Source organism: Notamacropus eugenii, chromosome 1 (genome assembly GCF_028372415.1).
Source record: "Notamacropus eugenii isolate mMacEug1 chromosome 1, mMacEug1.pri_v2, whole genome shotgun sequence".
Taxonomy (NCBI): Eukaryota; Metazoa; Chordata; class Mammalia; order Diprotodontia; family Macropodidae; genus Notamacropus; species Notamacropus eugenii.
Window position 1 is genome coordinate 3520673 of NC_092872.1, and position 27028 is coordinate 3547700.

Sequence of the window (27028 nt, forward strand, 5' to 3'; positions counted from 1 at the left end):
CTCTGAAACAAGGCAAAAACCAAGCCTACCCTGATGAGAAAGGCATTTGAGTTCTCAAAGGAGGCTTTTGTTGAGCGGTTTTCTTTCATTCGGAACAATATCCATGCACTGTCTTTGAGTGAAGAAATAATTTGGCTAGAACCTTATCCTCTCTTACCAGCCAGTCACAAAGGAGAGCTCACTGGGAGACTAATCCACAGTATAATTGCTGACATTAGTTTGTTGTGATTACATGAATGAAGCAGGGAATCCGAGGGGTATGGAACTTCCCATTCAGCAATTCACCTTGAAGAGCCCTCTTTCCACAAAGTAGATACACACTGGGATCTAAAATCTTTTATGCTGATGCTATTTACAAGTCAACTGGAGGTGTTCAATTTTTGTCCAGATTCTAAAAAATGAGGTGCAATAGGACCTCTGTTCACAAACATTACTTTCAAGGACGTAAGGCACAGTATTTCACCACATTGAAATTGAGACCGGGATGGGTCAGATGTGAAATTAAATAAAAATTTTCCAATTTGGGGATTATTTTTAACTTTCTTCTCACTCAGTCTCTCATGGTTTATCATGATTTATTGTGGTTTACGGATGAATCTACTTCTATCACATCTTCCACATGTGTCTCCTCTGTTCAAGTCCCACTGCTTCTCCTCTAGTACAGGCCCTCAGTACCCTTCTCCCTCCCCAAATTGGATTGCTTTGGTAGCCTTTTAACTCTGACTTCTTGCCTTTATTTTTGACATCTTCCAATTCATTTTTTGAACTGTGGTCACACTAACTTCGATCACTCCTCTCAAAACTCTAAAGCCCCAAACTCTCCTTTGTCTCACAATTACTGTATCTATAAAGCAAATTTCAAACTTCCTACCCTGGCATTCTAAATGCCCCTAATAATCTGGTGCCATCCTACTTTTCTAGCTTCAGCTCACAGGCATCTGAACTCCCCATATGCACTCCAAACAAACTGAACTCCTCTCTGTCCTCTGTGTATTTGTGCATTTTCTAGTCTCTATGACTTGGCTTGTGATTGTCCCTATACCTAGAATATTCTCCCCTCCTCTTACAACTGAATTTCTGTTTAATTTATAAAGCTCAACTCAAAGGGCACTTACATTCACGGAAGCCTTTCCTGGTTTTCTCCCCTTCTTTCCCCAATTATATACAATCTCTTCCCCTTTGGATCTTATGTAACATTTTGTTTTTGATAATTCTTGAATGCATGTTTCATGTGTTGTACATTATAATTATGTATTCTTGTCAAGTCTTCGAGACTATATCTGAGTGGTGTCAAAACCAAATAAAAATGGGGTCCGATCACTGCAGGCTTCCCTGCTGATTTAGCTTCAAAATGTTTTATTGTATTTGTATTTATTTTGTTAAGTAGATCCCCAAATTACATTTTAAAGAGCTCAAGCCCATGGGATACAGGTATGACACCTCTATGCTATAAGCTTCATGAAGCCAGTGACTGCATCTTTATCATTTTATCTGTTCCAACCCATAGAAGAGAGCTTTGTACGTGGTAAGTACTCAAGAATTATTTGTTGAATTGGACCTTCACAAAGCTTTTAAAACTGGGGGCTGTATTGTCTATTTCAGACAGATATTCCTTTTTGCATTTGACATGATCAAGTTCTGTACTACAAAGCCTTCATACTTACGACCACTTAAAAGAGTTTACCTTAACAATTTGCACAAGAAAAAACAAATAGTTATTGAATGTGCTTTGTCTAGACTATGAGATGCAACTGGATGGGCAGCCTATAGAGTTTTTCCATTTGTGTACATATCTTGAGCAGGTGTTGGTGATGGACAATGAGTTAGACTCAGAATCGAATAGGCAGGAGATAGTGGGTCAAATTATAATTGGGAAACTGCAATATTTTTGTTGATTCCAAGCTCCTCTCTAATTACAACTATAATGAAAACTCTGTCTTCTTCTACACCAGTGACCTTGTGGGTGATCCCAAAGAGTGGTCTTAAGGGGCGATGCACAGTGGTCCTAATTGGAGGGCAGCATACTATCTGTTATGCTGAAGGTGCTAAAAGTGGCATAAAATATCACCCAGAAAATGGATGATTAGGTTAGAAAAGGAGGTGGATTGTTATCGTAACATGAGTAAGGGAGGACAGAGAGCCCTAATATTGCATCATCATCTATCATGTCCCAAAAAACCTAAAGGAAGACCTTTAGTGTGGTGAGTCTTCATAGGAAGATTCCAAGTTATGGCTGCGTTACAATCTGCACCACTAAAGAGAACTTGGAAACTTCAATGTATTGAAATGTTCAAACAGACAAAAATGACACATATGCATTTCATGAAAAACTAAAGGAATATCCTTTTACTCTATAGCATGCTTCTCTAAGAAACATAAGAAAAAGATAAGAAATAGATATGGTGAATCTGAGATTATATATGAAACCAGGAGGTATTCTAAAGGCCCTTAAATAGGACACTGGATTGGTTCAAGATTTCAGTTTCTAGAAATTTATTCCGAACTTTCACTACTTGAATATAAGAAAATTCACAAATCATAGTTCACAGAATATCAGTCAGAGATCATCTCACCCTCAATTTACAAATAAGAAAACTGATGACCAAGGAAGAAATTAACTTGGTCAGGATGATTCAACTACTTTACAGCAACAGGAAGAGGGAGAGACTAGAACCCATGTCATCTGATTCCCAATCAAGTATTCTTTTCATTGCATACATTCTAAAAGTGTGTTTCCTGGATTTCAAATAACAGGTAAAAGAAGGAATAATGATGACTGGTATAGGTCTGACTTTAAGAAGAGATCTGGTTCTGCTTATAACCAAGGACACTGCTTTTTTCCATACTACTTGGATAGACCAGTTTCAAAGCACAGAGAGTAAGGAGGGACCTGCTGGAGAGATTTGGCTAGGCCTGTTTGTGCGATAGGGCTTGGAACAACAAACAGTGAAAATGCGGTAGAAGAAGAAGTTTTAGATGGAAACAATGGCACATTTGATAAATGATGGGGAAAAATTAAACTAATTCAATATTGCCACGAGCATAAAATGAGGGACAGATTTTGGGGAGAGGTCTAGAATTATAAAGAATGGAACACTAAACCCCATTTCTCCAAAGTAAATGTATTTAAGTGAAATGAAAAGGGAATCTATTCAAATCTGTCACATTATAATTTGCAATATTGACTCGTTTAAGTATATAGCAATTGCTTTTATTCTGACCATGAGGAGAGCCAACATTCCTGAAATGAAATTTTGCTGTCCCCATTGCTTCTCCACCAATGAGTTTTACATCCCAGAGGCTCTTCCCATACATCCACAGAAGGTTTCCTAACCATTAGAGTTGCAACCTTAATTTGAGAAATCTAGCTGTGTTTGGTTTGGCAAACAAGTTCTGTTTGTGATTATTTTTTTATGCAGGAAGAACTTAGAGGGTCACCGTGCTGCAGAGCTAACTCTAGCTTTGCTTTGCTCTGCAGTACTGACTATGACAGAGTACAAGAGCTCAGCACTGGACTTTACATACAGTAGGAGATCAGTAAAAATTGGAAAATTCATTAGTGACCTGGACTCTCTTGAAAAACTGCTTTTTGCTCTGTTCAGCAGACACAGGCTGTATACTGGGGTAGGAAAGGCTGATGTTGACTGCTGAAAGAACTGTCCTCCTTGACTTTGGATGGAATCAGAGGCAGACTCTGCTCATGGATTGTTCTCTTTTGAATTCTGTGCAAATTATCCCATCACTTGCCTATCAACTGTTAAGCCACAAATGAGAAATGGTACCAGGAAGAATGAAGAAAGGACAGGCTGCCACTGGAGGGGCAGAAGCACATGGCTTCTGGGGAAAAAAAGACCTTTGTCATAATTATGATTTTTCTTGACTTCATTTGTGACCAGCCCCTTTGTTCAGAAAATCCAAGAAGGCTACCCTGTGGAGATCTCCAGAGATCACCTAGTCCATTCCTTTGCCTTCAAGCTAGAGTTACTATTGCTGGAGGATGACCCTCTGGCTCTTGTAGTGTTAAAAAGAACCTTTTAGAAACAAAACCTATTCTACAAGCCAGACATTTAGTTTAGCATCCTTCAGGGAGGTCAGCAACTCCTGATTCACCATGGGTACACTTAGTGTCTGCTAGTAGTTCTCCTGGCCCCCTGTTTGTTATCTCCTTGATCATATTGGACTTCGTGCTTCTTGCTCTCCTCAGTCCTGTCCCTCTCTCTGCATAAATAATCTAGGAAAATTAGTTCACATTTTCAAATCAATCAGAACAAAATAAACCTGTGAACAGAGTCTAAAATGTCAAATCCTTCTCTAACTGATGCATTACACATAATCTCTCACCCAGGTGCAATGAACTTGGTGACCCTGCCTCAGGAGGTCAAGGTCTAATTAGTGACCCTGCCTCAGGAGGTCAAGGTCTAATTGGTGACCCTGCCTCAGGAGGTCAGGGTCTCAGAGGACAGTATCCTGAATGACCCTGAGAAGTTGTCTTACCTGCTTGAAGTTGCCATTTTTCCTCTGCTCCCAGTCCATCATATCATGAAAGATGGGGATCATGATGTTACGAACCTCTGGCTGTGGGACTAGTGTAACACCCAGAAAAGGACCAATCATTCCCGGAATAAAGTGAATTTTATGTTCACCTAGATGGCAAAACAGTGTATATGTGATTAATGTCTAATACTTTCCTGCTACATAGGACATAAAATACTAGGTTGTCAGTAAACCTGTTGGACCACAAAGACTCTTAGAACAAAGCAGATTCTCCATTGAAGAGAGCTCAAAGAACCAACCCTTTTGCTATCTCATTTTCATGGGTGAGTTCACTGTGGCTCTGTTAGGCACACTGTATCCCTCTTTCTGGAAACCTAAAAGTAGTTCCCACAAACTCCCTGAAAACTCCAAACTAAATCTACTTTATTCTCAAATCAGAAAGTGAAATAGATAATGTCTTCAGTGGACTCTTGTCTTTATTCTCACAGTTAGGATGAAGACCCTGAAACTGTCCCATGACATGCTCTTTATTCAGTAAGCCGTGCCTATTGGTTTCAGTTTCATTCAAGAGGAACCTTGTTCTGCTTTTGCCTCGGAATGCGTATCTTTGAGCTCAGAAGGCTTAGACTTTTCACCACCAGTACTATGGAAGATAGGAGCATCCTCACTGGCTTTCCTCCCTCTGTCTTGAGCATAACCTCCCAGGCACTTGGGCCATGGCATGCCATTAGCTGGCACTAGGCTGCAATGGAAATTGGAACACTCAAAACTAGAAACACATTCCCATGTGACTCTTTTCCTTCTTCACATTTTATAGTGAAAAAAGAGAAAAACATAGATACCCACATCCACCTCAATAAGGATTAAATCCTTTAGAGAAGCTCTTCTATAAAATTGGAAAAATGGAAGATCTCCAAAGCTTGCGAGCTTTCTGTGATTGTATGAGTGGAACAGAAAACAAGCACGTAAGCATATTCCCCCAAATTATGGCCGGGCTGATCAGCAATAGGAAGTCTTTGCTTTCTTTTTGGACTGTGACAATAATGCCTAGAAGGTAATGATACCCCAAGAATACCATTATCAGTCTTTTAAAAAACTAATGAGGGGCAAACGGGTTTTGTGTGCCTGCGTATGGTGGGGATGACTTTTCATGACCTTTGCAACATGGCAAAGATATCTTACCACCATGTAAGGTCATCTTGTAGCAATCAGAAGACATAATTTACCTCAACCACCACATAGTCCCCAAAGGCAGAAGGTAGCATCAAGATGAAACTTTTGAGGTTAAACTGTGCACTGAAAAGTCTGGTAAACAGTATATTTTGAAAATTTATCCAATGAACACATATTAACATAGTGCTACAGATTCTGCATCTGTAATGGCTAGGAGGGGACCTGATGATGGTCCCTGATGATGGCACCTCCAGTGACATCTTGAGTTCTTGAGGATTTCAAGATCATTTTGCACATCAGTATTAAATCATTTCTATCATAAAGAATTCAGTTGGATGGACAAAAATTAGAATACTGATGATGAATGTTCTGCTTGGCGGCATTCACCTTGAGACAGGGAAGATATCAATCTTTTTTTCTTTTTCTTTCTTTTTTTTTCAGAATTGTCTCCCTCACATCTTGTTCCTTCCAATTTTTCCCTGCACTGGGTTTGTGACTATAGCAGCTAAGGAACAACAGAAGGTTTTGTGATCACTCAGCCTAAGGTGCTGGGGCCAGGTACATCACTGAAAGCAAACTTTGTTTGGTGAAGCAGGTGGGATGTGTCACCAGGACAACAGCTCCTTTGTTACTCAAACTGGTCACTTTCAATCTTATGGTGAAAAAGTGATGACAGTGTCATCCATCAAGGCAATATAAAGATTACTATTCTGATCGCACCTTGGGAAAATGCAGTAGAAATTAGAACCACAGAAAGACTGTAGTTCTCTGGAGGGAAATCTCAAATTTATGAAAAGCAAAGGTTAAATCCACCTTACGGACAGATCTGAAAGCTTAGGTAGCCCACAAAACTCTCTTTTCTTGCATCCGTCAATTCTTCTGTTTGATGGTAGTGACCAAAATTGATGATGAAATAGGGTGACAGAGTCATTTGGTATATGTTCAAAGAAAAAATTGGTTACTTACATTTCTTTTAGATGGGATCTAATTTCTCATTATCTTAAATAAATATAACATATTTACACAATCTAGACATTTCAAAGGAAGCTTTAAAAAATAAACATTGTGTATAATTCTTAATAACCTAACAACAAACTGAGTAGTTTCACTTGGAAACCAACCTGGCAGAGTTCTCTCACTCACATATTTTCTAACTGTTAGCTTAGGATGTTTGGCAACTTAGAAGGAATGTCCCTCCCAGCTATTACATCTCAGAACCAGATGTGTCCTCATAGCTTCCTACATCAGGGGTTCTTATCTTAGGGTCTATGACCTTTTAAAATATATATATTTTGATATGTGTATTTTAATGTAGTTGATTTCCTTTGCAATCTTATATTTTATTTTGTGTACTTAATAAAACATTATTCTGAAAAGGGATCCATGGGCTTTACCGGACTGCCAAAGGGGTCCAAGATATTAAAAACAATTATGAATCTCTTGTCCCAGATACTAGAGTAGTATTTTATTTCTGTATCTTGTCAAAAATTGCCTGTAAAATTACAAGCTGCATAATATATGCCCTTGACAGATGGGTTCCTAGAGATGTACTCTAAGGCTAAAAATAAAAATAAAATTAATATTGTTAGATCATACAAAAAGATGTTCTTTTTTCTTGTGTTTTTTTCTTGACTTTCGTTTTCAAAAATTATGGCTGGATATTTTTGAGACAAAGTCTAGACTATATTCCTAAGAAAAACCCTGTTTGCCCACTCTCCTTTGGTTCATAAGTGACATTCAAGGAGGTCTAGTTTTTTTCCCTGTCCATTCCATACTTGTTATAGCCTCTGTATGGTATGGCTAAAGAGAGGTAAATGGCATGGCATGGATGCTACTTGATTTCATCAGTATACATGGGGAGAGTGATGATTTCTGTTACCTAGATAATCTGGCTGCACAAGACACAGAAGCGAAGATCACGGACACAGTGAGGACCTACCTAAGTTCTGCCACATGCTGAACAGTTCATAAGCCATCATCACTCGCATGTCACCGTATCTGGGAAAGATAATACACATTCCATCTATTACAGTAATAAAGTACAGCCTGGCCATGCACTCAGTACAATGAAATCAATCTTTCAGCCCTGTTTCCAAGCTCTGCAGAACGCTACGTCTATGGTTTGCAATTCTTATACTTGCTTCTTGGGGATGATTCTAGGATGAGAGTAAGTTCCCTGACCACATGAAGGAGGTCTTTCATGGAAATATAACCATATCTGGAGCTGTGGTGGTGAATGAAAGATTAGGAGACAACTGTCTTACTTGTCTAGAATCTTCTTCCTCTTGGCTGGAGTGACAATTTCTAGCTGGAGGCTTGGTTGATTTATGAACAGGACTGCCAGGCTAAAATAGGAATTCCACACCTAAAAAAGTAGAAACAGGTGAAACATGTGGCAATCTGAACACAGACTGCATTTTTTCCCCCTGGCCTTGTAAGAGGAAAGCACTTAAAATATAATTATCTAGCACTGATTTTTGTATTGTGTTTTTTTTAGGTGAAAATTTTTGTTTCTAAATGTCAGTGCCAATCGGGGGAAGTAGTCAAGAATGCTGAATCAGCTCCTGAAGTTACACACATGCTGAGTGCCATATTGTACACCAACAGAGGGCATCGTCAGCTGCACTCCTCGCTTGGAGCACTGGTGCCATCTCAGCTCTGTCATGAGGTATGAGTGAGATGCAGGAGAGAAGAGAGGAACCCGAGAAACCAGCCTTAGTTTAGGTTTTCTGGTGGTTTTAAAAGAGGCAAGTGAGGATCTACTGGAGAACATACCTTAAAATCGAAGTCCGTGTCTGTGAAATTCTTGTGCAGTGCAGAAGATAGGTATTGGACAGTAGTGACGATGATACTGCAGGAGAAATGAAAAGAACTTCGTTAAATCCAAATGACAGCAAAAAGGTTGGGTTCGCTACATCGGGGCTACATTATTGTATAACACATCTTTTTTCTTGAGATCCAGAATTTAGCCTTTTACAAGGTTAAGGAGCAGAAAAATTTTTTTCTAACACATTTGAAGAATGATCCTATAGATTTAAACAATCAGAAAGAAATGTAATTTTAGCATCATTTTTAAGGTGGACTTCATAATGGTTTGCAAATGTAATGCAAAGTCAGGGAATTCTTCTCAAAAATTATTCATGTATGTTTAAGTTAGGACCATAAGGTAAAGGAGATGGATTTATAAGATGCATATGAAAATCAGTTTCATTATGGGGTGTCAGTGGGAAACAGTGGGAAGGGTGCTAGATGGGAAGCCAGGCATTGTCAACATTAGTCCTTGCTCTTTCATGAGCTAGCTGTGTGACCTTGGGGAAGTCACTTTCCTCTTGAGATCTGAGTTTGGCCATTGATAGTTTGAGCATGTTTAGATGTGCTATGATGCATTTTAGACCTAATATTCTGTGATTCTGCAATCCTACCATTGGGACCACTTGAGTTTGTGGCATATTGATTCTTGTTTTAAAGGACTTGGAGCACAATTTTACAATTTTAAATGGTGGCAGAAGCTTAAAGTTGTCACAACTTTGCTTTCAGAGCAAACTGTTTGTTGTATCTATCAATATGATCAAATGGAATATCTGGAAACTATTTTTGCAAGCTTTAAAGTGCTACATGAATATGGACTAATTGCATGATCCCTATGGTGCCCAGTCAGTAGGACTGTCCCTAACTAAAACTTCGTTTCAATGGGAAAATATTATCCATTACCTGACTATTTTATGATACAAAGTATAGTAATGCACCGTGGCAGCAAGTGGGGATTGTCTGTTCACTTTCTTTTACCTTAACCACAAACGTCCAAATCACACAGTGCCAGCAAAACATCCCTTTTCAAAGCTCCAGGTAACCAACTGTTCCTCCTTCTTTGTTTTTTAAATGGACTTTTATTTGTTGTTTCCCTAGCAGACATTGCTACCACAGGTCACATGAAGAAAGCCCTTTCTGGTACAGGCTTTAGCAGATGTACCCAGATCAAGGTCACCACATGTGATGAGCACACATCATAGCAAGCAGCCTGACAGTTTGTCAGGAGTTTTCTTGTCTGTCTTTTGAACTTCACAGCCATCCTGTAAGGGGGATGGGACAAGAGTTATCACTGCCATTTGAAAAGCATGGAGTCGGAGGCTCAAGGAGATCATAATGTGGCTCATGGTGATTAGTGGATGACCCTGGAGCTCAAAAACCACTTTCTGCTTCTTTTGTTCATATTTTGCATAAAATTATCTGTACATGAGGAATTCTTCACAGTAGGATCATGGATTTATAAGTGAAAGGGACCTTTAAATCATCTAATTCAACTTTCTTATTTTATAGCAGAAGAAACTGAGGCCCAGAGAAGGTTAAACACTTGTCCAAGGTCCCATAGGCAGCAGGTAGCAGAGTGGCACTTGAACCCAGGTCCTTTGACTCCAAATGCAGAAATACCAGTACATGGAACTTAGAATGGAAGCGTCTTGAGGGCAGGGACTTTTGTGTTTATATCCCCAGAGCTTAGTACAGGGCCCAGAACATAGCGGACATTCTATCAATGCCTGTCGAATTGAATCAACTTGAACTGAGGTATTTTAACTCCTGGTCCAGTGATTTTTTTCTTCCTATCACTGATAGTATGTTTTAGTGCCACAGCTATTTCTCTAAAGATAATTGACATTAGCATTTAAGGCCAATCTCAGTGCACACTCCTCCTCGCCAGTTTCAGATACCTGTTTCCTTGACCCATCTATGGAAATGGAAATGTTAAAAGCTGGGAGTGACAGGCAGTTTGATGGCTGGGAAATTTCTAATTTTAGAGACTATATATAATATGGTTGGTAACTGAGTGCTAAATGTTAAACACTCTGTTAGGGAAATGCTGCATATAGTAGGTGCTCAATAAAAGCTCGGACTGAGTATTTGTTGTGGTTCCAGTCATTTTTCAGTCATGCCCAACTTCATGACCTCACTTTGGGTTTTCTTGGCAAAGATGCTGGAGTCGTTTGCTGTTTCCTTCTCCAGCTCATTTTATAGATGAAGAAATGGAGGGAAACAGGCTTACGCAGGATCATACAGTTAGTAAGTGCCTGAGGCCAGATTTGAACTTAGGAAGATGAGTCCTTCTGACTCCAGATTGGGTGCTCTATCTATTATGCCACCTCACTGAACATTTAAATGTCTGTTAAATTAAATCAAACAAAATCTAGTAAAGAAAAATATGCCAGGGGATTATTGTCTTTCATCCACTCTCAAAAAAAAGACCTCTCACTGCTACTTTTTAGGGCTTAGCTTCAGTTAGTAAAGTTGCTGCCTTCTTAAACCGCCCCTCTCCCCCACTGTCTACTCCTCCTTGACCAGCCTGATCCTATTTCACTCACGTTTCTCTCTTAGCAGGGTTTGGTAGTTGGACAGGCATTGTTGCCACTGATGCTAGGAACTCACTCAGTCCTCATCTAAGCCTCTATCCATCAATAAGCATGATCAGGGTGAACGGCCCACTGACACTCACTTGCTTGTGAGTAGCCTCATCACCATCCAGTCCCGAGGAAAGACACTCATCTTCATCAGGTTCCGAAATACACAGAAGATCTTAAGCAGGAACTCCTGGCATAGAAGAAGGACACAACACAAGGATCATCAGTATCAACACATCTCCCCTGTTTCCTTGGACTCTCGCAGAGTCAATGATGGGTCATCACCACCTAGAGTCATTTTGTCCTTCTTGAATTCTGGGTGTCTACTAACTTCAGGGTAGGTGGCTTGGGGGCTTCCAATGGATCTAAGTGTGACCAAAGACCTGTAAGAAGGCATGATCATGGTATTGGTCAGGTCATGAGCAGTACCATGCAAGCTTAGCTTAATGCCCAAAAGTCTACTGATAGGAGAAAGAAAGGGTCTGGCAGCAATACAAGTGGAATGAGCCTGTCTCCTCTGTCCATCTGCTAGTGAGCTGTCTCTGGGTTATACATTATGCTGCAACTGTTTCTCCTTTTTGCCATGTTAACCTAAGCCTTAGAATGCTTCACCAGAAATAAAGTTATAAACCTTTATTTCAGGTTAGGAACTTATCAATAGGTTTCTATTTCTTTTCTTGACATTGTAAATCAGGGAACTGGCTCTCTCCATATTAGTTTAGGGAAACACAGCCCATATGGGTATCCTTGGGGCAGGTAGATAGTGCAGTGGATAGAGCACTGAGCTTGGAATCAGGAGAATTCCTCTTCATAAATTCAAATATGGCCTCAGACACTTACTAGCTGTGTGACCTCTAAGCAAGTTACTTAATCCTGTTTGCCTCAGTCTCCTCATTTGTAAAATGAATTGGAGAAGGAAATGGCAAACCACTCTACTATCTTTACCAAGAAAATCTCCAATGGTGTCATGAAGAGTGGGACATGACTGAAGGACAGCTTAACAACAACATGGACGTCCGTGCAGTGAGCATTGCCACAGACACATATTCTTCAAACTCCAAGTCAAGACCAGGGAATGCTCCTACAGCAACTGGAGCCTTGATGCCAGGGACTCTGCATTAAACAGAGATCTCCTTAGAGGACAGGTGAGGAATGTGGCAAAGTGTGAGTAATTAACAGTATGAGAAGGCTAACGAATTTCGGTGGCTATCCAGCTGGATAATGGCAAACATGCCACCATGTTGTACTTGGAGAAGTATTCTGGAATACTCTCACTTGGTTCTTTGTGCTTCCTGCTCTAGTGTCACAACCCAAGTTGCTGCAGTCACATAAAGGGTAACAGGTTAATGTAGCAATGGCCACTTTCCTGCTCCTGACATCTTCTTGGAATTGTGTATTAATGAAGGGAAATTATTCTATTAAATTGGTCAGTTATCACTGGGGAGAATTTGACAACCTGCAGTTTGAAAAAGCCTATAATTCCAGCTCCGGAGAAAGGCTGGATATCTGTATCTCCTCAACAACCCTACTTCACTTATTTCTTTGAAATACTAATCTCCTCCCTAAAAGCAGGAAGCCAGAGCCAGTGGTCTATTACTTTGCCCTTAGCAGACTTTAATGTACGACAACCTAGCACACCTGTACTGTAGTATCACGCGTCCTCCTACCTTTAGCTCGTCCTTGCTCTGAAAGTTGTCCAGTAAATGTTGGAAATGTGTGTCTGACATCTGACGGAGCAGGGACAGGAGGCAGGACACATACTCCCCCTGTCAAACAATAGGAATGTACACACTTAGCACAGACAATTGCAAGGATTATTTCCCCAAAGTCCACCCGGGTCGAGGAAAAAGGGATAGGTTTGAAATGGCCCCAATGTCCATGGAAAGATGGTGAAAACTATCCAGCTTTAGTGGTAGCTAGATGGTAGAGTGGATAGAACACTGGGCCTGGAGTCGGGGACATCTTCCTGAGCTCAAATCTGGCCGCAGACACTTACTCTGTGGCCCTGGGCAAGCCGCTTAACCCTGTTTGCCCCAGTTTCCTCCTTTGTAAAATGAGCTGGAGAAGGAACCACCCCTGTGTCTGTGCCAAGAAAACCCCAAATGGGGACATGAAGAGTCAGACGTAACTGAGACAACTGAACAACAAAACCAGACTTGAAGTGAGTTTTGTTGTCTGGTAAAGAAGGCCAGGTCTGCTCAAAACAGGGCATTTACCACAACATCAACAAGGTTGGACATGGGACCATTGAAAAATAACATCCCATAATGAGGAAGCATCTCAAGGTGAGAGGCTGATGACCTTTTTTACAGTTAGCAGATATACTATGTTTTTTAGTTGACAGTAACTTCCCTTCTGGCAAAAATTCTCCTCCTGCCTCTGTGAAGCAAAATTTCCCACAGAGGACTCAGATCTTAGAGGCCGTTTGTGGCTCCATGGGTTTCCTGAGGCTGAATGTGCAAGGATTAAAGGGCTAGGAAGCAATTAGGAAAAGGAACCACGCAGAACATTTAGAAAGTAGGAACCCTGAGGGATCCCAAACTGGGGATAAATAAGGAAGCTCTGTTGTGCGGAAGGCAGCAGAATTTAGGGATAAAAATTAGAGTCCTTAAAACTTCTTCAAGTCAAATAAAGCTCACAGCAGAACCCCAGTGCCAAAGTAACGGCAACTCTGGGCTGGGGCACTGAATGAGTGAAGTAGCCAGAAAGATGTCAGTCCTGAAAAGCCTGTGGGAAATGGCTTCACTGGGTAGTTTTTTAGTATTCTTAAAACCCCAGGAATCGGACCTCAATTCAATATTCAGATACAATGATCTTTTCTGAAGAACTTAAATGATTACATATGTGATGTGCTGGTTAAGGTTGAAGGAACAGTGGATACAGAGTCGGCTTCAGAGCCAAGTCCTGACTGACACATACTATTTGTTCACTTTGCATAATGCAGCTAGGTGGCACCATGGTGCACAGAGTGCCTGGTCTGGAGACAGGAAAATTCATCTGACCTCATGTATTTACCATCTGCGCCACCCTTGGGAAAGTCACTTCACCATGTTTGCCTCAGTTTCCTCATCTGTGAAATGAGCTGGAGAAGGAAACGGCAAACCAATCTACAATCTTTTCCAAGAAAACCCCAAGTGGGGTCACAAAGAGTTGGACACGACTGAAACGTATGAACAGTCAAAAAGTCACTTAAGCTCTTCGTGTCCTAGGAAGCTCTCTATGAATGCAGCCAGCGGCGCAGATTTATACTCGTGTAGGGAGTTTCCTCCATCCATGAAATCACGGATCTAGACTTATCTCAAATGAAATCATATTTGTAAAAAGTGCTCAGCATTCTGGTGCCTGGCACACAGTAGGCAATCTACATGCTTATTCCGTTCTCCTTTTCTTCCTTTCCCTCTGATGGGTTAAATTCTATTAAACATAAAGAATCGCATATATTAGGAACTTTAGTGTTTATAATTAATACCCACAGTCTATGCTCCTCACTTTCCCTCTTTGTGCATATGTTTATTTATAGGATTCCTCTAAAGTAGAGAGCTTCCAAATGCGGGTCCCTTAGCACATTGCAGGACCCTTTTACAGCAGGCACACACAAGTTGCAGGCACAGTGCCTAGTTGCATAAGGCTGATGCTGCTTTTCTCTCTGCCTTTTTCTATTCCCCAAACTCTCTTCTCTTTCCCTGGAATGCTTAGAGTTTAGCTTTTTCCCACAGAGGATTTAATTCAAGAGATTAATTTTAATCCCCATCTGCCAAATAGAAGACTTTTTTTTAAAAAGAGGTTTCCAGTAATGCTATTTCTTCCTGCTCATAGCATCAGGGCTCAAATGTCCATTCTGGAGCTCCGTAGTGCCAGGTCCTGCCTCCATTTGGGAAGCCAGGCAACTGTTTCTGTACTCCTGAAATACTAGTCTCCCCTGTTTTTGTGCTAAATCATATCTGCATGTCTACGGTTTTCTAGTAATAGGATTTTTCTATCTCATCATTATGTCTTTGCCTAAATCTCTGATGCTTGAAGTCTAGTGATGGACACTGCAGACAGAAGCCATAAAGCTTCCCACAGGCATATTATGATTGAGAGTCATTTTCTCTTGCACATGATGCAGACTTAACGCTAATTTAGTATTCTATGATGACATTCAGTAGCAGATTAGAAAGGGATTTTTTTCTCATCCTTCTCAGCATGGTGCATGGGAATCTTTCCTAACTGTTTCCATACCTTGGAAAATATCTGATCCAAAGGCCAATGCCAGAGAGCATTAGGAAAATCAAGAGAGCTTTTTCTACAATCAATTCATTCTTGCCTCTTTTTTAGCGAGGCACAAACCTGAAACTGCGACTGGTTTTCAGAATAAAGACATGTCATGTGACTCAAGAAGGAAAGGAGTCATGCTCTGATCAATCATGCAGGAGAGATGGGCATGGCATGAAGGTGGGTGGTGATCGGGGTTGGGTGAAGGAAGTACAGGTTAGAAAAGCAGGCAATAGAACCTGATTGTTAGTTACTAACAGTGATTTCGGCTGTGCACTGCGGGCACCGCTGCCCTCTTACCGCCTCCTGAGACTGCGATTTACTCATGATAGTGAGCAGAGTCTGCAAGAGCACATCCAAGAGGCTCTCCACCATCATTTCAACCTCCTCCACTACATCTGCTTCCTGGAGCAAGCAGCAAGAAAGCAAACTGTTAGCACGGAGCAGATGGAGCAAGCCCAGCTGGCAGCACTTACGAAGGTGGTCATGTTAGGCATGTCCTCAGGCTGGGATCTTCCACACCTGCACTGCAGCTGTGTTAGAGCTAATGGCCAATAGACCTGGAAAAACTAGGAGATAAGGGGAGAACCCCCTCAGATGTTTAGCAGAGCATTCACACGGAAGGCAATCTCAGTGCAGCCTTGTCTTCGCTCATCAAACAAGGCTGAGTTACAGACAGGTCTGGTTACCATAGTGGGAAAGCAAAAGTCTGATTTTAACACCTACATTGGTTTCCCTGGAAGAAAAGCTATGACAGTCTTTAAACAATGAATAAAGCAAAATGCAAATGATCAGGTCATCCTCTACCTAGCAAAACAATGACTGTTTAGGTGTAGAATCGAGGCAAATTTATCACTAACAAGCATTGAAACATACAGGTCCCTTTCAGGTCTTTTCTCTCTACATTTTCTCCTTGGGATATCCCAACCATTTGCAACTCTCTGCTTATACTTACAAACCTGTTTGGTAACTGAAATCTCTCCCAACCCAATCTATCCTTTAGGCTCATTTCGAATTACTTCCTCCCACACACTTCTAAGGACCAGTCAAAGGGGGCTTTTTTTTAAAACTGCATTTCACTCCATTACTGTGCTTTGTTCTAGCTCTTAGAACATACCTAGAATGCACCCCCTTCTCAACTCAACTTAGAATCTCTAGCTTCCTTCAAGAGTCAGAACAAATACCACCTTCTACATGAAACCTATCCACCTTCAGTCCCCTACTCGAATCAGTCTGTTTCTACTTTTTGTCTACATGTGTTTATGTTGTTTTCCTCAGCAGAATATGAGCTACCCAAATGTACGGAGAGTTTCCATTTTGGTTCTCTATCGCCAACATCTAGTGCAGTGTCTAGCACATAGTAGGTGCTTACTAAATGTTTACTTGCTTGACTAATTGGTATGAATTGGTCACATCTCTGCTTTTCTATCTCCCTTCCTTGTATTTCATTATCCATATCTATGTCTTTTATTTCTACAAATTCCTTCCTTGAATGCTCATCATCACTTCAAGTTAACCTTGGGAAAGATGGCATAAATAGCCTTTCTTCTCAAGAGCCCACTAAGCATTTTTCCATTTCCCTATATTCTGAGTATTGGAATCATCTTTAATCCTCTAGTTCTCTCCCATTTAATCTTCACTTCTATTGTTAATATTGAAAAAATTTGACACATAGAATCTTGTCACTTCTCAGCTAGATAGATCTCCTTGTCCCTTAGAATCTTCTCTGCTACTACAGGTCTACACATCATCTTACTAAACTTTACACTTCTCATAAAGGCAAAAACTATGTCTTAGCTGAAGTCACCATTTTCTCCAGTGTCCAGCACTGTGCTCTGCACATGGCATACACTCAATAACTATTGAATGAATTCTTGCCTATCAATATGATCACCCTCATTCTGAAAACCTCCTATAGCAGTCCTAAGTGACCTAAGACTCATGAATTATTTTTTCTCTCTCTCCTTTCTTCATTTTTTCTTCATAATTACATTTCTTCTTCTTCCTCTCCTCTCCTCTCCTCTCTTCTTCTTCTTCTTCTTCTTCTTCTTCCTTTTCTTCCCCTCCTCCTCCTCCTCCTCTTCCTTCTTCTCCTTCTTCTCCTCCTCCTCCTCCTTCTCCTTCTTCTTCTTCTTCTTCCTCTTCCTCCTCCCCATTAAAGGCTTTGCCGTCTCCTGCCCTAGAATTTCCCTTCTCAATTTCCAGGTAACACTCATGCTACTTAGGCTGAGTCTGAAGTCCCTCCCCAACATCCTGCACCTCTCTGAATCACCTTTGCCTTCTCTTACTCCCAGCTGCTCAAACCCTGTACATCCCCTTCAAATCCTTTTTGCTTCCTCATTCCGCTTCTGCCTCAATATCTTCTCTAGGGCCCTCCCGTGGGCTTGGTCCAATATATCACACTTTCCATGCAGAGAACTTTCATTTAAAGTGTGATCTTTCCATCAAGCTTCTCTTGGTTTAATAAAATAATATAATTACCTATAGCTGTGGTAGTATTGAACACAATCTCCTGCTTTAGGTTTTGAAAGAAAGAAGGAAGGGAGGGAGGGAGGGAGGAAAAAAAGAAAGGAGAGACAGGGAAAGGTAGAAAGGAACAAATGTTATATTGAAGGCATCATTCTTAATGGATTGTTAGTTCATCTTTTTGTTTCCTTAAATCCCCAGTGAGCCAAGTTTCAGTCTTTTTAATTCTCTGTTTGCCCTATACATGGTAGGTATTCAATGGTTATTAAATATGTCTCTGCTTGTTTCTGACCTCTGGGATCTCTTAACAATCAAAGGAAGATACTTTCTTCCAGAAAAGACTTAAACAAGTTGATCCAACCTCACTGAAGCCATCTTTGGGGAATACATAGGGAATATCAACGTGGAACTTCACTTTCAGGTCCTATCGATAACTGCTGCCGAACTGGCAGAGGAAATATAGAAAGTGCAGACCTAATAGAGGTTTGGAGAAGTGGAGTTTTTTTTTTAATAGAAAGAACACACTGTACTGAAAATGCCAGAAGGTGTGTGCATGTGTGTACACACACATAAACAGAGCTCATTTACTCAAGCATCCTCTTATTACTAAGAGAAGCTCTCCTGAATGATTTATGCACAGATCAGCCCTTCTTGGTCAATGCCTGCTCATGGTAAAAAGAGTCTAGAGCTAGGCCAGTGGAAAAGGGAGCCCGTTACCAATGAACTGGTCTTGATGATGGAGAAAATGCTGCTGAGGATCCCTGAGCAGATCAATAGTTCCTTCTGTTGTCTCAGGTGTAAGTGGATATGGTGAAGAACCACAGGGAGGAGGATGCGTCTGGATTCTGCAAGAAAAGAGGCAGAGAGCCCTTAGGTGATCTTCAGAAGAGAAGTGGCCCTTTGCGTTAGCCTCACTTGTCCAACCAAGCAAACCTAAACACTTGCAGAAACAAGTGACTCGTCTCTATAGCTTCCAAACAGAGCTAGGGCTGGGTGATGAGTAAGGCAATTTACTTTTTTTCTAGAAGAGTCTGAAAGCCAAGCATATACTTTTGAGCATCTCATTCCTTCTGGTGAGCCAACCTTTGTTTTCCCAATAGAAATGATAGATGAACCACCCCACTTCCTGTCTACTCTCAAACATTGCCCATAATGAGTGAAGTGGTACGAGGTGAGTCAGGGGAGAGCTTCTGAATGAAATTATTTCAATGACTAACCCCTAAATTAATAGCACATCTTATAGTGAATAGTCCATTTAAATAGCACATCTGGCCTTAACTACATTGACTGGACATGAAGATTTGATGTGAATTACCATTTGTTCATATCAATTGAGTGCTGAGTGACCATGCATACATATCCACTTATAACCCTTCTCTATTACAGCTGCTAAGCACACAATAGTTTCACCTCCATCTGTTATATTAAAGTTCTGTTTCAACAGCAATTAAAAGGAGGGTACATCCTTTGTATTTTGATAAGCCTTTGATAATCAGAACAATCTAATTGCCAAATTTTATTCTCATTCATGAATTTAGATGACTTCTTTCTTTTTCCTTTCTTCCCATATTACCTCAAGTCTCATTTATTCAGAGTACAACACAGCATCTAGAGCAGGGGTGAGGAACCTGCAGCCTCAAGGCCATATGTGGCCCTCTAGGTCCTCAAGTGTGGCCCTTTGACTGAACCTAAATTTCACAGAACAAATCCCCTTAATAAAAGGATTTGTCCTATAAAACTTGGACTCAGTCAAAAGGCCCCCAAGGACCTAGAAGGCCATATGTGTGGTCTTGAGGCTGCAGTTTCCCTACTCCTGATCTAGAGCCTTCAGCTAGGTTCAGGAAATTTTCTTCCTCTAGATCAGAGGTCTTTAACCCAGAGTCCATGGACTTAGGGGGTCCAAGAATAGATTTTAGTGGGTCTGTGAACCTGGATGGGAAAGAATTGCATCTTTATTAAACTATAACTAAAATATAAAATTCCTTCAGTTGTGAATGTAAGCAACACATGGTTCTGAGAAGGGCATGCGGAGCATCACCAGATTGCCAGAGGTTTCTGGTTAGTTCTTAAGAAGCCCTGCATGCTAGATCATCGTGGTCCCTCACTCATGACTGACATTTGTAGACCTTATTTTTTCCATCTGTAAGATGTTGATAACATGTTCCGTACCTAGTTCACAAGACTGATGTGAGGATGAAATAGGATGGCAACAATGCTTCAGAAATAACAGTGCTATCTCCATGACACTAGTACCAACCTCAAACTTCCAAGGAGAGTTGGCTCTAGATAGGAAGATGGGCATAGGATATTGCATTTCTAGTATAATTGTGAGGAAGTGTGGGGGGGGCGTGTCTGACACTTGCACAGATTCCATCAGACTATTTGGCTGAAGCTGTCTGGGGGAAATTGAATCACCCAAGGAGACCAATGAGATCTGTGCATGCAGCAGCTTTATTATTACGATAAGAACAAATATTCTGACTGCATGGGTCACTCTGATAACAATTATTTAAAGCATGCTACTTTTCATTTGTGTGTATATCTGTCTGTCTATCTATCTATCTATCTATCTATCTATCTATCTATCTATCTATCTATCTATCTGTATATATTTACCAGAGAAGGAAAACAGGCGGCTGTCTACTGTGCGGGCGATAGATTGAAGTTTCACCACGTCCATGGACTGTCCGATGTGCACCGTACTGGGCATGCTCCCCAGAGTCCCCCTCACAAACTCTGCAACCTCCTGCACAGTGAACATCTGCAGCAGCTCATCAAAGATAGCAGGGAAAGAATTCAGCAGAGCAGCCTGCAAGGAGAAAACAAAACTGCCATTATTAGCTCCAGTTGGATGTCCTGCTAGTCGGTTTGCAGAGATGACAGACTATGGAGGCAAGGGCTGGACTGACACGCTGGCCTTGTATTCCCCACTGTTTCAGAAAGAGTGCAGCTTATGGGACATGAGACTCATCTGCCACCAGCTAGATGGTGTCACTCTTGATATGAAGTAGGGACAGTGGGAGCTGGTCAGTGGAGGTGAGCGAGACCTCACCTCTGAGTGGCTCATCGAGGGATTTCTTTGCCAGTGAAGAAGATTAGGAAAAAGTTCTAGGGCCTTTGTAACTGTTTTTACTTAGCAGGCATGTAAGAAAAGATTCCCTCTGTTTGGAAGGCAAACTCTCCATTTCCAAGGTTTTATTCCTGAACATATTTGGAGATGCATAAGCCTTCCAAGGGAAGTGTCCCGTATCAGTATAGAGGCTTGAAGCAGCTCTGTATGTAACAGCTCAGGAGTCTGCTGGCCCCAGGCCTGACTTGAACTTGAAAGTTTCATAGTTCTATAGGAGGAACGAACTTATTTTCAATTATGCAAATAGAAGTCTCTGCAAATTATCTCCTTCACAAGGAATTATCACCTCTCTCAAGGGTAAATCCAGAATAGCTAGAAGTTTGGAGTTTTTCAGGCATGAAATTCTCTAAAGAGGATTGTGTTAAGGGCAAATACTGAAATTTCAGAGCTGGATAGAATCATCTGACTAATATCTCTATTTCACAAATAGAGAAGTCAAGGCTCACAGGGTTCAACTTCATGATGCAAAACATAGTATTTTAGTACTTTTAGTGACTGGTTGCAGAGGAAGGCACAGGTTCTCTCATTCCCAGCCCAGCAAACCTTCCACTATACCAAGGAGCCTGTTTATTGCATGACCAAGTGACTTTGGTGACCTATGCATGCTAAATTAGTGTTGGAGAAAGTGGAAAGAATGCTCATTGCATTCAGGACCCAGACTTACGTCATGACAACTGACAAATTCCCCAGACTGCCTTTACTGAAGGTGATTGTGATCATGATCCCAGAGATCTGTCCAAATGGTCAAAGCTCTGATCATTTGTGTTAGTCTCTTCAGACAGCTTGTAGCCTGGTGGCCTTTCATCCTCTCTCAGGTCCAGGGTGGCAGGCTTAAGATTTGAACCCCAAACTCAGAGTAGCTTTTACTTCAGGAGGCTTGAGACTACCAAGGCAACTAGAACAGGGAGGGACACCAAATCTATGAAGGACGGAGAGGAGAGATTTATGGGGCCACCAGGAAGCTTGCTTATAGGCCCTTGCTTCTAATGAATGACATTTATTCTGTGGAGGGACAGGGCTGGCTGGCAAACTATTTATATGTGTAAATTTGACCTACAGATTTCTGAGATTTGGACGTCAAGACAGCCCTTGTTCACAAGGGTCATTAGGCACCGTATGTCCAGGCCACCTATCTTCTTAATCTAATAGTATTTTCCTTTGCTGCGTACAAGGTCTTGCAATAACAAGGGAACTTCTTTTTACAGTTGGAAGTAGGACCATTTATACCACTGAAAGTTTTAGACATAGGAAGAAAAAAGGAGGACAAGAAGCCATTGATATTCCCAAGGGACCATCATGCTCAGATTTTTGTCCCTGGAAGTATGAGCTCTGCTGTGCCTTGTTCACAGGGATGAGAGAGAGAAAAATATATGGCTGAGTCTCCTGTGCTACACATGCTTGTGTCATCTCATGGATAGACCAAAGACATAAAGGAAGCTAAGAAAGCCAGTTACAGCCCCAACAGAGCATTAGAATAGTGCCAGAACTGGCCTGAATCTCTGCTTATTATCTTGGCAGAGCAGGGATGGGGATAAAGGCATTCCTGAATTTTTTGGAATTAAATTTGCTTTTGCCAGTTTCCTGTGTGCTTCTAAAGCTTATTCTCTGGCTAAGAGGAGGAGCAGTTGCCTCGGATCTATATGGAATGTTGGAGCAGCAGGAGCAGACGGGCTGGGGGAGGGGGAAGGGTCACTTAATTCAGCCACCTTGAAAGGTATGGAGGGAGCTCTGACTTACAGAATTAAATGGTGACCTTGAATTGCCTCCATTGTTTTGTGAGGGACAACTGCCAGCTCTGTTTACCTGTCCTCCGAGGCTGGGGGCTCTAGGTGGTAACTGGGGGCAAGGGTAAATGAAGCAGCAAGTAGAAAATTAAAGGCAGGCATTTAAAATATTAAATATGACAGAATTTCCACGTATAGAGCTATCTGTACCAAGGTGATGAGGAAAACTACTTGATTTCTTTTGGAGGGTTGGAAACCAATTTGACATTTTTGGCAGACTTGCTTCAGTGGTACATGACCACTGTTAAACTAGCCCCACAGTCTTATTTCTCCAAAAGAAATGATATGGCAATGCAAAAAAAAAAAAAAAAAAAAAGACTGAGTGAACTCAGGGAGAAGATGTCTCTGACAATTGCCAATAAGCAAACACACTCGTTGTCTAACCCTTGCTACCATACCTCTTGGCTAAGGCTTTCCAGTTATCTCCTGGTAGAACTGAAATGTGCTGATGTGAGACCATTAACTCACACTGTGATCAATAAGAGGATTCAGATATTCAATATATTCTGAAAGATTTTTATGACCAAGATGCTTCTAAAAACTCTAAAGAAGGCTGGTAGTTGCAATTTAAATCTCAAGAGACTGAAGCGGGAGAATAAAGTTGTATTCATTTAAAAAACCTGAATTTGTGATTTCTTTGTTATTGGGAACATCCAATAAGGAAATTCTCAATGCAGATTGGCAATTGCTTTGAAGTTTTGTTTGTTAGGGAGATGCTGTGGGTATTGGGAGATTAAATGACCAGCCCAGAACCACCCAGTCAGTCCATGTCAGAAGGGAGACTTGAATGGGAGTCTCTGGTTGGAAGGCTGCTTCTCTACTGACAGTTCCTCACTAGAAATCTATTCACCTGGGAACCAGGGCATATTCCATTGTACAACAAATCAGAAATCTCTGCAGAAATTTGAGCAGTAGAAACACAAAGGAAACTATCCATTATTATTACAAATCAGTCAAGATCTGCATCCAGAACTACACTATAATGAACCTGTGTGAAAAGGAGTGTTTCAGAGCTCCTGCTGTCTAAGCTCAGGACAAATCGGATAGACTGGAACAGTTCTTGGATGCTGGATCGGAATTGTTCCTCTTCCATTCCACATGTAGCTCTGGAGTAAAGTATCCGAGACTGGACAATGAACTTGAAAAGGTATTCCAAAGCCTTAGGGAAGCATAAAGAGAGTGAAAATGAGAGCTATTAAGGGAGACAGGAATGGAACCAGGTAGCAAAATAGCAGAGTTAGAAAATTAAAATTTGGTACAATGTACAGTTATAATGGGCAGAATTACATTTTCTTTTATAATGTATTTTCCAAAAGACAACTCTCAAAGTGGTGATAAAACTGATTGCCTCTTTCTTATAGGTGAACTCATCAAATGGCTTTAAAACTATTTTCTTGGGTGCTAGTATTATGGAACCATGGACTAATATTGATAATACCTGGATAGAAGAAAAAGGAAGAAATCTGGGCCATGTGAAAATTAAATTTCTGCTAATTTCTTTTAATGGGTTTGGGAATAAGCAGCACCAATAAAAATGCTGGTAATCCTACTTTGAATTTACGTAGTATTTTTATTTCAAAGAGAAAAGGCATCGCCTTCTCCTCACGAGAGTAGCCTAGGGCCCAGCAGTGGGGTTTCTATTTTACACTCATGGGAACAAAAAGCACGATGAAATAACTTGTTCAAGGATGTTTGTCAGCAGGCTGAGCCCACATCCCAGGGTTTCCATTCCTCAGTCCGGCTATTTTTCCACAAATACTTCGTAAACAGCATGAAAGATAAAGACCTCTAATTGGTTTCTGGAGCTGAGCTAGCGCTTGTGATCTCCCATCATGTTGAGCTATGTCCACAAGCAAAAGACCGATTGCAGAACAGGATAAAGATGGAACAACAGGTTTGCTGATCCAAAAAAAATAAAAAGCCAGCTTTCCTAAGATAATTGAGACTCTTGGCAGATGATAAAGTCAAAGAGACATCAGGAAGAAACTCATCCAAGAAAGTAAGGATGAACAGTTGATTGAAATATATAAAAGAAAACTCTATTCTCAAGTTCCTATATACGGCCCGTCTATCTGTCAATGTGCTAGCAAAAGAAAATTCAATGTTCTGCCGCTCATACAGAGCTCTCTTGGCACTGGGGACTCTATCTGGGGAAAAAATCTCCTTGAAGTCTTTTTGTACCATAAGATTATTAAATTAGAGTCACAGTCTGATTAACTCTTCGCTGCATGTGCTACAAGCAGTCTTTTAACTATTGCCCTGTACACGCCTAGTAAAGCTTATTATTTTCTAACCCTGGAAAATTGAAATGAAATAAATACAAACAAAAAGTATTTCTACAAAAACAATTATCTTAAAGAAAAACCTACAAGACCAGCAGTACCCTGATAATTAATCCTAATGCACAAAAAGGTACTTTGAAATATAGGCTGTGGAATTATTGATATTTGTCATTCATTTAAGAAGTATAGGAAAAAGAAAAATCTAAAAATCCCTGAAAATTTTAGCATAACATGAATTGGCTGTTTTCAAATAGTTTTGGTCATTTTTAATCTTTAATTTTTTTACAAGTTTAAATTTCAGCCCTCCATCAAACAATTTGTCAAAATCTGAATACCCTTATATGGCATGTATTCCACAAGGACAACTGAGTCAGGCAAGTATCAGGCCAACCACCTGCCAAATGTGTTCAATTTTCAAAAACAGTCTATAAAAATATTAAGCTAGATCATGTACCTATGCTCAAGCTTATGAGCTGGAAAAAAGTACATTTTTTTAATGTATCAGGAAAAATATACATTTTAAAATATACATTCTACATAGTATAATGCCAACTGGCAGATCTCAATTAGGTCCCCCTTTAACATATTGCTTTACATTAATTGTTACATCACTTGTGAGAGTCACTGTTTTAACGAAAAGAAATGAGAATCTCAAAGATAAAATTTACTAAGGAAAATAGGGGGACAAGACCCACATTCCTATACAATAACACCTCTTGCTTTTCTCCTGGAAAGAGAATTAAAACAACAGGGTAAATGTGATAATTTCTGAACATCATTAGGAGAATCAGTTAGGACTGAATGCGGCAACCCCATTCTGAGAGGCAAGCATGAAACTTACCCTCATGGCCTCTTGAATGTGGTCCTGTCGAACAAGTTCTGCTGAGCGGTCCATGTACCACTTTAAACAACGGATCAGTTCTCTGTGTAGGAGAAACGTGGGTGAAAATCCCCCTTTAATGTCGGAGTGGCAAAGTTTGAAAAACTGGGGCTGGCAACCTTTGATTTAGGATCATGGCCATCCTTTGCCAACTGCAGTGAATGGTTAGAGGTAAAAGGCAGATCTGTGATAGTGATATATAAATGTGTGATGGCATGGATTTTCTGCCATTAGGAAAATATTCTGGTGCAAAATTAGCAATCAAGTTTTAATCACTAAAATGTCAAGAAATCAACTTCAGAGATGAAGATGAAAAGCCTCCCTGATCTTAAGAAAGGATACTCTCCTAGTGGAATTTCAAGTCCACATCTGGCATGAGGGAGATAATTTGGGAACGGAATAGCTTTCCCTTCCCTCCTAAAATCACAACGCATGCATAATTTCCTATTTTTTCCCTCTCCACAAAGACAGACAACATTATTTAAACGGTGTATTTGTGATGCAGCTAGTTATTAATTGGATCCACAATCTGCTGTATCTCTTCCACAGCAAGGGGGACTTTTTCTTGGTTCCTCTCATACTGGGGTGGGAAGTCAGTGAGATGCGGGATATTGGAGGAGGGTCATTTTGGACATATTGTTTCCATGAGCAGGCATCCTCACAGGACTCCGGTGGTTCTTCTGGGAACATTTCCTCAAGGCAAAGAACAATCGGACCTGTGACTACTCAATAATGTTCCTGACCTCTTCTGATTCTAGTTTCAGAGACAGGACTAGATCTGGAATTCAAATGCCTCTTCCTTAGGAAATCAAGATACTTTAAGAAACATTTATTTTAGAATGTTAGATAGAGAAATTATTTCATGAAGCTTTGATATTAAATATCATCTGACCTTTGATAGCCACTAAACTGGAATTTTGATCCCTTCTACATAAAGGCAAAATCTCAAGCAAAAAGCAGATAGATGATGGTCAGATGGGACTTACTTGTATGCCAGTGCTCCAGCAAAGTGCTTCTGGATGTATGTGTCCATCACAGGCCGAAAATGGAAGTACTTGCTGTCTCGAAGCAGATTAATGATGAACACCTGACGGAGATTACAGAAGAACACCATGACTCATTAAGAGAGTTAAACATAACCCCTTGAAGGTGATGGGAGTGGACATTCTTGATTT

General features: G+C 40.7%; 1 protein-coding gene across 1 annotated transcript in view; it reads right to left on the bottom strand.

Moving 5' to 3' along the window:
• Window positions 1-27028, bottom strand: part of DOCK3 (dedicator of cytokinesis 3) — a 409824-nt gene that overhangs the window by 73127 nt on the left and 309669 nt on the right. The window contains exons 21-32 of the mRNA XM_072612190.1: window positions 26840-26940; window positions 25815-25896; window positions 23680-23850; window positions 20394-20586; window positions 18495-18622; window positions 15570-15716; window positions 12725-12823; window positions 11153-11247; window positions 8443-8518; window positions 7932-8032; window positions 7607-7665; window positions 4495-4643 (exon numbers count right to left, since the gene is read on the bottom strand). Coding sequence (XP_072468291.1) covers window positions 4495-4643; window positions 7607-7665; window positions 7932-8032; window positions 8443-8518; window positions 11153-11247; window positions 12725-12823; window positions 15570-15716; window positions 18495-18622; window positions 20394-20586; window positions 23680-23850; window positions 25815-25896; window positions 26840-26940 — 1401 coding nt within the window. The remainder of the gene's footprint in view (window positions 1-4494; window positions 4644-7606; window positions 7666-7931; window positions 8033-8442; window positions 8519-11152; window positions 11248-12724; window positions 12824-15569; window positions 15717-18494; window positions 18623-20393; window positions 20587-23679; window positions 23851-25814; window positions 25897-26839; window positions 26941-27028) is intronic.